Consider the following 12356-nt stretch of genomic DNA (forward strand, 5'->3'; position numbering starts at 1 on the left):
GGCGGGACAAGGAAGTCACGCGACCGCTCCAGGCGAACGAGGGAGAGACAGAAGGAGCGCGTGGCCGGAAACGGGGAACATCCCAAGGCTGGGAATTTGGACTGCTGTTACTCACATAGCCTCTGTACAGGAGATGCTCCAAGAAATGGTGGAGTGTCAGACAGTCTTAAAGATGGCTAAGTTACAGATCTTTGACATTTCACAGTAGCTGACAGTGCACGCGTACTTAGGCGAGCTAATCGGTCGCCCAGCATCGGTACGAGGTCAGGTGAAATTGTTGTGCTGCTGAAAGCTATGCGTCCCCAAGGCCGAGAGGGCATCGCGGCCGAGCGGCCCCTGTGGTCGCTGTAGGCTCTTTGACAGTCTATAATAATTTACAATGAAATATTAATGCAAATCTGAATACATTGGCGATTTTAGATAAATGAGGTACATCCAATGACACTACAATATTTCAATATCTTTAAAACTACAGAAGCTAACATTTCACAGCAAATCAAAAATTTCAGGATGAACCTGTGCATAAATAACTTTTAAAAACTTCGTGCGATTTCAGCATGCGGCATCTCAGAGGATATCATTGCACTATATCTACCAGATTTGAAAGCATCGTATCTGTATCTATGTTAACGATTTGTTTATAAAGTCTTTTATATCTTTTTATTACGCAGATGTTTGTCAGAACTTCGTATTCTCCACATTTACAGAGCATATGAACACTGCGTCAGCACCTCATATTTTGTCATACTTGTGTTTTTATTTAATGTACAGTTTATTATTTTGCCAGTAACCTTAAATATTGACTGCCAGTACTATTAAAAAACTATGCTAATTAAAAATAGTGAGACACATGTGTTAGCGGATAGCATAATTAAAAAATTGTTCAAATGGCTCTGAGCACTATAGGACTTAACATCTATGGTCATGAGTCCCCTAGAACTTAGAACTAATTAAACCTAACTAACCTAAGGACATCACACACATCCATGCCCGAGGCAGGATTCGAACCTGCGACCGTAGCAGTCGCGCGGCTCCGGACTGTGCGTCTAGAACCGCTAGACCATCGCGGCTGGCAGCATAATTAAAAAGAGAATCAAAAAACACTTCTGTCAATAATGCATAAATAATTGTTTTAACAAGATTTAGCTACAGTTTGTTGTCATTTAACGTGCGCGCGCTAGCGCAAGAATACTAGCATATTAATTGAGGAATATTCTTTTATTTGCAGTTATTGTGAATGATCTGAGTGTGACCGACTGTTTATAATATTTCTTCATGAAACATTGTTGTAATACATTAGTTTAGTCTGGGAAGTGGTCATGTTGAGTCACATCATTTCTGTAGAGCTTAGTAACGATGTATTTTTGGTGGGGATGGCCTTCAACCAACTGGAAAGCAGACAGTAGCGTAACACGACGGGAGTCAATTCGAGACTGGGACTTTTGGAGCGAGAATCTCAAGGGAGCGATTCTGGCACTTTACGTCCAATGCAGGAAGAAGGCAGACCTATCTGTTGTAGCGTGCGTCATTCACTCATAGAGGTGCTTGATTCTGGGAGGTGAACGGCAGCTACAATACTGTAACTTCTGAAGGGACTCTGTATTACGAGAGGTATGAATGTTACCCAGAGTAGGGTATTGTATTACGGAATGGAGGATAGACAGGGTATTCTTTGTATCGCATGTGTCAAGCTGCGAATCATTATGTTGAACTCTTAACTGTTTTAAGCTGGGGAATAGTTCGCGTATTGTTATTACGAGATGAACTTAGTTTTCGCATACCATATTACTATGAAGTTTCCGGATTTTGATAAGATTTTAGTAACGCTCTCAACGTAACTTAAGGGCATTTGATAAGGGCATTTGCTGTCTGTATATTAACTGAGTACCGTATGACCACATCCCATTTATTTGAGATGTCCTTTCTTGAATAAACATTATTCACACAATGTTCTCTGTCGTCTACATCAATTACAGACGTTAGAATACAGTCCTTTGTATTGCATTATTCATTTAACTTTAATTTTGTATTTCTGTATATTTTATTAACTCGCAATTCTAGCCAGTGCTTTGACTTTTTAACTGCAGGATCATAGCTACAGAGCATTATTTTCAGCGAATTAGCTCCGGGGCATAAAATCAGACGTGACTACATTGAGATACTCTTTTTTAAACACTGCCGTACATAGCCGAAGTACCTAAAGTAGTAACCACAGGTAAAAACGTAACTGTTTTGCTCGTATGAGATGCTGTTTGGAAGAGCAACTTCCCCTACAGTAATCGTTAGGTACCGTCGCAGTTCTCTTGGACCCTTCCCTCGGCATGTGATCGCCTTAATAGTTGATTATCTATGTAAATCTCACCCTACATTCCTACATTACGTGCGTTGGAAAGTTTCCTATTATTCCGTTGCCCCCTTACGTTGGCACCGTTGGTGACGTGTCAAGTATACTTCTTGCTGGCGTGTTTGACCAGTCTCGAAGAAGCGTATAGTGTCCAGTTGCTTTTGGTAGCGTTATCTGCCCCCGATATCCTTTTTGGCTTCCCTCTATCAGGTACCTATGTCCTCTAGAACACTTTCCTAAGGCCTTGTCAGTATTATACCACTAGATATGTGAACTATTTATCTAACTGTATGCATTTCCTCTTTCTTACAGAACCCTTCCAGCAGCTCACAATATATATTACCATGGTAACAGAGGCTTTAATGGCGCTGTACTCGAAGTGCTTGGAATTCAAAGGGCTGTTCTACAAATCTCGCATGGTGCTCCCGTGTGACGGCAAGAATGGCCGCAGTGGAAAATTCCTGTACATCCAAGACAATAGCAACGAGTACACACAGACGGTTCTCTGCGAAGTCGAAGTCTTCGCTTACAGAGGTAAGCTATAGCCATAAGCCAGCAGATTCTACGCTTACCACCTGTTGCTGGACAGGTCAAAGTGACGAGTAATTATAGATGAATCAGCATCAAAGGTGCTTCTGGCGCGCCAGCACTGTGGGAGAACGTTTGTTAAGATCGCTCTGATACACTAGTCTTTATTTTCCACAACAAGTCCAATCTGTGTTTTCTCTTGCGTTACTAACACTGGAAGGACAAGACCCCACTTTATTTACTGTGGTTATACTCCATGAACGAAAGTAATATAAATTTTAATGTACATGTTTGTAACGACTTATAACGCAAAATTTTAGCTGCATAAACAGGAGACCAGCAGCTTTGATACAAGCATTACAACGGTGAGCCAAATACACCCTCCATATTTCAAAGAGCTCTGCTATCCGCTACACAAATAAACAGGCCGATATGACTCTAGGAAAGAGGTCGTGCTCGATTTCGGCTGAGAGTTTGTGAACCTGACGTGGAGTCTCCCCACCGAAAATAGAGAAGAGCGGATGAGATCTGAATATCGAGCATGTCAGCGTGAGAGGCTGCAATTTCCAATCCCTGCATCCGATATATATTCATACTGCTCATAACTTGACGAAGTGTTCCTCACATTATATAGCAGATTGTTCGTTTTGTTACTAAAAATGAAGCAGGTTGCATGGCCACTACCAGCTAAAAATTTCTGCTAACGTAACGTTCGAAATAATTACTTAGTGTCAATTCTTACCTCACTTTGTGGATAAGTTTCGTTACTAACTTTTAGCTTTCTTGTATACGGGCTGTTTACTATTATAGGTACAAACAAAAGAGGCGAGTAGAGGACAATGAAAGAACCAAATAACACTAATAAACACAGGTCCGGAAAGCAATGGTTTTCCCAATATGAAGTTTTACGACTGAGTACATGAACACCTAATAACAGAGTCCCCGAGGACCCAAACTGCTGATATACGCTTAAGGACAAAAATTACTGAAAGTTATCCACATGGCCACCGTTCACGTGAAGGCAGGCGTCAGTGCGTCACCTCAGCGAGTATCGTACAAGTTCAAAAATCGCAGGTGTGTACTGAATGCATTGACAACCATCCACAATGAGTTCCTGGAGTTCATCGACAGTATCAACACAGCTGGAATACAACAAATCGTTTAAATACGCCCTCCCAAAAAATCCCAGGGGTTGAAGTCGGGGGACCTGAAAGTCACTGGGTAGGTGAGTCAGAATCGATGCACTTGTTGGCGAAACGCTGTTTGTCAGTACTTTGGTATCCGGAATGACAAAATCATACGACGACAGTTTATCACTGTGTTTCATTTGCAGTGTTTAGAAATAAATGCAGCCGTATGCATTAACAGTATTGCAACATTGAGATGACTGCGGTTGGTTTCTGGACCTGTGTTTATTCGGATTATGTGTGCGATTCATTCTCCTCTGCCTGCCCCTTTTGTTTGTACCAGTGACAGTCAAACAGTCTGTAGATGCGTAGCAGGCCGAGGTGGCCAAGCGGTTCTAGGTGCTACAGTCTGGAACCGCGCGACCGCTACGGTCGTAGGTTCGAATCCTGCCTCGGGCATGGATGTGTGTGATGTCCTTAGGTTAGTTAGGTTTAAGTAGTTCTAAGTTCTAGGGAAATGATGACCTCAGATGTTAAGTCCCATAGTGCTCAGAGCCATTTTTTGTAACCAACATCCGTTTGAAACTGCTTGCGGTGGTCAACTCTCGTTCTCAATCTAAGCCCATGCGTAAACAAAGAAAACATCAAGTGGTGGAAACTTTAGTAGAAATGAAACGACCCTGCACCGACTGAAAATTTGTGTGAATGTACTACAATAATTGAAAATTTATTTCTTGGAGTTTAATAGTATGGCTACAATTGATAGCAGCCTCAGGTAGAACTGCCTAGTAATATAGAAAAAATGTTGAAGTAAAACTTACAATTCTTCCAAATAACTTATATCTTTTCCTAAAAATATGATGTACATAACTTACTTGACCTTCATGAAATGTCTTTCAGTGTAAGCACCAAAACTAGACATGTTTCGTTCAGTTGTATGTGTGTAGCTTGTATTTTGGGGAACACTTAGAACTGGGTTGATCCTTTGTCAAAGCTAAATAGAATTGTTGTTCTCTCCAAACTTGGGTCTGCCAGTTGCTGGCAGGAACGCTACAGCTATTGGTTGCACTTCTTTTATAAGAGTCTGCGCTGAAACTGACCAGTTAGTGTGCTACTCAATGCCTAAGTTTTCTTCCAACATATTCATTAGTTATATTTACATATGTGCCTCTGAAGTGTGCAGCACGGGGCACTTTGAATTCTGTGTGAGCTGCTATTTGCCTAATATATCTCTAGGGGTCATTTGCGAAGAGGACCGAAGGATAATCGCAGTTTCTGCACTGAAGAACTGTTCTTGAAGTGTTCTAGGCAGTTTTTGTCAAATGTACAGGTGTTTCCTGCGAATACTGCCATTTAAGTGTTTCCAGCATTCATTTTACACCATCTCGCCAGCCAAACAAACTTACGACCATTCGCAGCCCATTCCTTGTACATGCCCGATGTACCGAGTTACACCTGTCACGAGTTCCATACATTTAAGCAGTGCTCAAGTACGAGCAGTACAAATGTTTTGTACACAGTTTCTTTCGCAGACAGACTGCAGTATACCCTAGTATACTAACACAGCATCGTAGCCACTATTTACAAATTTTTCTTAATTTGCACCCAGCGCCGTCAGTCATTTGTTCGGTATATACAGACTTGTCTTCCCCTTCAGTTTCGACGGTCTACAGCTCCTTCTAGTACCGGAAAAGTTACTTACTAATGTCTTAACGCCTGTCCTATTATTCTACTAAACTAAACTACGTCCGAACAGGACTTGGAAGACCCAACGGTACCGATCGGCCGCCGTGTCATCCTCAGCCCACAGGCGTCACTGGATGCGAATATGGAGGGGCATGTGCTCAACACGCCGCTCTCCCGTATGTCAGTTTACGAGACCGGATGTCCTACTATTCTATCGTTTATTATTTTCAGCGTTTCCCACGTATCATTTCCTGACCGATTATGTGAAGAAAATCCTCATTTCTTATTTTAACAGTCCACCTAACATTCAGTATTCTTATATAGCCCCAAATGACAAACGATTTACTTCCCTTCGTTTCCGGTTTCCTCAGTTAGTTACTTAGTTGATTAGTTAGTTAGTTACAAGTTCCATTGATCAGTTAAACGAGTTTTTATCGAAAAGATGTGGAACGAGTCAGTTTAAAAAAGACAAAGCTCGGCGGGCGCTGATGCGGAGGATTTACTATGTGCTCGATGCACAATACGGTGATCCAACCTTGTGGTTGTAAGACGTGGTCGACCGGAATCTTCACGCCGAGTATGCCTGCGCGCACGTTCACATGCAGTCCAGCATCGGACCGCTGACACATCCGAATGCCCAACAAATCTGAATATTACACGATTCGACTATTGACCAGATGGAGGCTTACAATGAGGCCCGTTTCAGGCTCTTGACAGGTAATGGTAACGTACTATCATACGAGTACGCGGCATCTCCACGTCATTCACAGTGATTCCACAACATATGACATTCTTCACGCATCTCATATACCCTATTAGGCGTGGTAACGACATAACACTTGGTTCAAGAATCATAAAAGAAGGTTTTGTACATGGAAGAAGCCTGGAGATACTGGAAGGTCTCAGATAGATTATATAATGGTAAGACAGAGATTCAGGAACCAGGTTTTAAATTGTAAGACTTTACCAGGGGCAGATGTGGACTCTGACCACAATCTATTGGTTATGAACTGTAGATTAAAACTGAAGACACTGCAAAAAGGTGGTAATTTGAGGAGATGGGACCTGGATAAACTGAAAGAACCAGACGTTGTAGAGAGCTTCAGGGAGAGCATTAGGGAACGATTGACAGGAATGGCGGAAAGAAATACAACAGAAGAAGAATGGGTAGCTTTGAGGGATGAAATAGTGAAGGCAGCAGAGGATCAAGTAGGTAACAAGACGAGGGCTAGTAGAAATCCTTGGGTAACAGAAAATATACAGAATTTAATTGATGAAAGGAGAAAATATAAAAATGACTTAAATGAGCAGGCAAAAAGGAATACAAACGTTTCAAAAATGAGATCGACGGGAAGTGCAAAATGGCTAACCAGGGATTGCTAGAGGACAAATATAAGGATTTAGAGGCGCATATCACCAGGGGTAAAATAGATACTGCCTACAGGAAAATTAAAGAGACCTTTGGAGAAAAGAGAACCACTTGTATGAATATCAAGAGCTCAGATGGGAACCCAGTTCTAAGCAAAGAAGGGAAAGCAGAAAGGTGGAAGGAGTATATAGAGGGTCTATACAAGGGCGATGTTCTTGAGGACAATATTATAGAAATGAAAGAGAATGTAGATGAAGATGAAATAGGAGATATGATACTGCGTGAAGAGTTTGACAGAGCACTGAAAGACCTAAGTCGAAACAAGGCCCCGGGAGTAGACAACATTCCATTAGAACTATTGACAGCCTTGGGAGAGCTAGGCCTAACAATACTCTACCATCTAGTGAGCAAGATGTATGAGACAGGAGAAATACTCTGATACTTCAAGAAGTATATAATAATTCCAATCCCAAAGAAATCAGGTGTTGACAGACGTGAAAATTACCGAACTATCAGTTTAATAAGCCACGGCTGCAAAATAATACCACGAATTCTTTACAGACGAATGGAAAAACTGGTAGAAGCCGACCTCGGGGAAGATCAGTTTGGATTCCGTAGAAATGTTGGAACACGTGAGGCAATACTGACCCTACGACTTATCTTAGAAAATAGATTAAGGAAAGGCAAACCTACGTTTCTAGCATTTGTCGACTCAGAGAAAACTTTTGACAACGTTGACTAGAATACTCACTTTCAAATTCTGAAGATGTCAGGGGTAAAATACAGAGAGTGAAAGGCTATTTACAGTTTGTATAGAAACCAGATGGCAGTTATAAGAGTCGAGGGGCATGAAAGGGAAGCAGTGGTTGGGAAGGGAGTGAGACAGGTTTGTAGCCTATTCCCGATGTTATGCAATCTGTATATTGAGCAAGCAGGAAAGGAAACAAAAGAGAAGAAATAAAAACTTTGAGGTTCGCCGATGACATTGTATTTCTGTCAGAGACAGCAAAGGACCTGGAAGAGCAGCTGAACGGAATGGACAGTGTCTTGAAAGGAGGATGTAAGATGAACATCAACAAAAGCAAAACGAGGATAATGGAATGTAGGCGAATAAAATCGGGTGATGCTGCGGGAACTAGATTAGGAAATGAGACACTTAAAGTAGTAAATGAGTTTCGCTGTTTGGGGAGCAAAATAACTGATGATGGTCGAAGTAGAAACGCAAGGAAAGCCTTTCTGAAGAAGAGAAATTTGTTAACATCGAGAATAGATTTAAGTGTCAGGAAGTCGTTTCTGAAAGTATTTGTATGGAGTGTAGCCACGTATGGAAGTGAAACGTGGACGATAAATAGTTTAGACAAGAAGAGAATAGAAGCTTTCGAAATATGGTGCTACAGAAGAATGCTGAAGATTAGATGGGTAGATCACATAACTAATGAGGAGGTATTGAATAGAATTGGAGAGAAGAGAAATTTGTGGCACAACTTGACTAGAAGACGGGGTCAGTTGATAGAGCATATTCTGAGGCATCAAGGGATCACCAATTTAGTAATGGAGGGCACCGTGGAGGGTAAAAATCGTAGAGAGAGACCAAGAGATGAATACACTAAACAGATTCAGAAGGATGTAGGTTGCAGTAGGTGCTGGGAGATGAAGAAGCTTGCACAGGAATCAAACCAGTCTCTGGACTGAAGACCACACACACAACGACACTAGGCAAAAACAACGCTAATACACTCTAATGGCCTTTCTTTGTGAACATCGGAGAGAACGACGGTTAGAATACACGTCCGGCCATCCAGGTTTGGGTTTTCCGGGATTTCCCTAAATCGCTATGGGCAAATGCCGGGATAGTTCCTTTGAAAATGGCGCCGCCGACTACCTTTTCCATCCAATCGTACTCACAGGTTGTTCTCCGTTGTTCGGGAAGTTAAACTTTAGCCTTCCTTCGTTCCGTCTATCTGTGAAAGAGAATTGCAATTCTTATCAACTACATACCCGCCGACTTGTGTATATGTATGAAGTGACACTGATACCGGACAAAGTCTTCAAGGTGTTTCTGTTTCTTACTGTCGAGCAAGGTATATGTACAAAGTTTGGCTGAAATATGTCCAAGTGCTCCACAGTTGTGCAGAAATAAACATACGTGCTTATGTAGATGGATAGCGCCAGTAGAGAAATTGGTTCTCCTGAACGTACCTGCCGTCGATGATGTGACCACTTTGAAACGATGTTTGAAAACGATTGTTATTCCGGCTTTGCTTACGCAATAGTCTGGGTGTCAAAAACGAATATAAACGTAAATATTTGGATCACTTTTCTCGTCGTTTTGGTCTGGATTGTAGCCTATAACAGAGGCTAATCGTACAGGATCAACAGTTCAAGGAGAAGGAGAGTAGAATCTTTTGAAATACGATGTACCAGGAAAATCCTGAAGATCTGATGAGTAGATGGGATAATTACGAGGGCTGTTTGGAAAGTAAGGCCCGATCGTCGCGAAGTGAAAACTGCTGTGAAAATCAATTTCTTTTTTTATTCGCAACAGTTAGCCACACCTTCTAACTAGCTCTCTAAATAGTCGCCTCTCCGACTTTGACATTCGTACAAACTTTCCAGTACTCTCGTCACAGAGTCGCCTTTCCGCCAATTCTCTACACTGATTTGCCTTTCGATGTTTGTGCCAAAATGTTGTCTTCGCAGCCAGCGGTTCATGTGAGCAGAGATGAACAACGGAGGGAGCCAATTAACGGCTGTATTGTGGATGATCAAATAATTCTCATCGAAAACGCTGCAGGAGCGTCTTCATTGCCCCTGCAAAATGCGGTTGAAAATTGTCTTGAAGAAAGATGCGCATGACCTTTCTGTTATGATTCAGGCGAAATCTCTCACCAGATCCAGATACTTGGTGGGAGACACTGTTGTTTTAGGCATTTCTACGTGTCTACGTGATCACTTTGCGCTCTGAACTTAAAAGAGCGACGTGAAGCCATCCTCAAGCACACCAAAGACACTGCTCAACACATCCGTGCAAAGTTCCATCGGATTTTCACAGTGGTTTCCATTTCACGCGTATTCGGACCTTGCTTGCCGAATACGCCTTGTAATGAACAGGCGTTGAATTTATGTAGGGAGAAAAGGAATTTATGGTCTAACCTGACTAGTAGGACAGGATTCATCTTAGTGCAATGAGAAAATTCATTTTACTAATGGAGGGTATTGTGGAGTTTAAAATTATAGAGGAATGCCGAGGCTGCACTATAACAAGCAGGTTCGAATGAATGTTGATTTCAGTAATTATGGAAAGATTAAGAGACTTTCATAAGATGTGTGATTAGCGTAGAGGGCAGTATCAAACCACCCTTCCAATTGCAGACCATAACAACAAAAATAGTCCTAACAGAGAAGGCCTGTACTCCCCAATTGGACTCTTGTGTCTTGAGAATAATACATTGAGGTGACAAAAGTGGTGGGATAGTGATATGCATATATGCAGATGGCGGTAGCATCGCGTACACGAGATATAACAGGACAGTGCAGTGGTGGAGCTGTCATTTGTGCACAGCTGATTCATCTGTAAAGGTAACTGAGTGTGGCCGCACGACGGGAATCAACAGGCCTTGAAAGTGAAATAGCAGTGGCAGTTAGACACATGGCGCATTCAGTTTTGGAAATCGTTAAAGCACTCCGTCTTCAGGCCACAAGTGACCCTTCGTAACCATCCGACCGCCGTGTCATCCTCAGTTGAGGATGCGGATAGGAGGGGCGTGTGGTCAGCACACCGCTCTCCCGGTTGTTATGATGGTATTCTTGACCGAAGCTGCTACTATTCGATCGAGTAGCTCCTCAATTGGCATCACGAGGCAGAGTGCACCCCGAAAAACGGCAACAGCGCATGGCGGCCTGAATGGTCACCCATCCAAGTGCCGACAACGCCCGACAGCGCTTAACTTCGGTGATCTCACGGGAACCGGTATGGAAATCGTTAGGGAATCCAATATTCCAAGATCCACAGTGTCTAGAGAGTGCCCTAGACGAATGAAAAACTGTGGCCTGCTTTGATGAGTCTCGATTTCAGTTAGTAACAGCTGATAGTAGGAGTCGAGTGTGGCGCAGTCCCCTAGAAACCATGGAACCAGCTTGTCAACAAGTTACGTGCAAGGTGGTGGTGGCTCCATAATGGAGTTGGCTGTGTTTCCATGCAATGGATTGGGTCCTCTGGGTGTTGGAGAATATTTTCAGCCATTCGTGGACGTCATGTTTTCCCAAACAACGATGGAATTTTTATGGTTGACAATGTGCCATATAACCAGGCCACAATTGCTCGCGATTGGTTTGAAGAAATTTGAGTGAATGGTTTGGACACTCAGATCGCCCGACATCATTCCCACTGGAGATTTATGGGGCATAACCGAGAGGTACGTTCATGCACAACATTCTGCATCGGCAACACCTTCGCAGTTATGGACGGCTGTAGAGGCAGCATGGCTCAATATTTCTGCAGGGGACTTCCAACGACTTGTTGAGTACGTACCACGTCGAGTTGCTGCAATATGTCGCACAAAAGGAGCTCCGACACAATGTTAGGAGATTTCCCATGACTTTTGTCACCTCTGCGTTTTGTGTCCTGTGAATTCCAGTAGACGTCGAACAATAGCACAATCAACCGAGCAGACCTGCTTCTCTGTCTGCGGGTGTTAATGCTTCTTTGAATTCTAAGTGACGTGAGGTAGTAATCCTATAATCGAATAAAGAACCCATACGGCGATACGCAAGGTAGCTTGATTGTGGATATTAAAATATTTGTCACCCACATTAAAGTCACGTATCTTAATTCAACCTTTACCACAAAAGTGATGTAAGGCGCTCGAATGCAACATGTGTGACGGGTGAAAGTGTTCTCTGGGCTGGGAAATGATCTCTGATGTTTGGCTCTGGCAGGTGAGGCCGGTTTACGGTGAGTGCTTCTATGGCAGGAGTACAAGCCACGCCTATTTAAGGGGAGGGGCGAGGAGCCACAAGCTTGGCACCGTCTGCGTTGGCTGGTCGCGGTCCCAGTAATTGCCGCTCGGCGCACAGTTCCACTCCAGCGCGCCTGCTGCGCTTCACAGCTTTAAGGAGGGACGTAGTTAATACGCACACGTTCTAATGAGAGCTCTGCGACAGATTTAGTCACCTACGCTACTTTGAGCAACACAACGCGTCTCTAAGGGCTCATATCGGGGAATGTAAATCACTCTACCGTATTTGCGCAAGGTGTCCATGAAATTAAAATATTCACCATTGTAATACCTGGGCGTTAATT

The 12356-nt window shown here is 42.9% G+C and overlaps 1 protein-coding gene across 1 annotated transcript in view; it reads left to right on the forward strand.

Moving 5' to 3' along the window:
- LOC126183736 (uncharacterized) overlaps positions 1–12356 on the forward strand; it is a 1106726-nt gene that overhangs the window by 908538 nt on the left and 185832 nt on the right. Inside the window, exon 6 of the mRNA XM_049925942.1 lies at positions 2657–2878. Within this exon, the coding sequence (XP_049781899.1) occupies positions 2657–2878 (222 nt within the window). The remainder of the gene's footprint in view (positions 1–2656; positions 2879–12356) is intronic.

The sequence above is a fragment of the Schistocerca cancellata genome, chromosome 4, assembly GCF_023864275.1.
Source record: "Schistocerca cancellata isolate TAMUIC-IGC-003103 chromosome 4, iqSchCanc2.1, whole genome shotgun sequence".
Classification (NCBI taxonomy): Eukaryota; Metazoa; Arthropoda; class Insecta; order Orthoptera; family Acrididae; genus Schistocerca; species Schistocerca cancellata.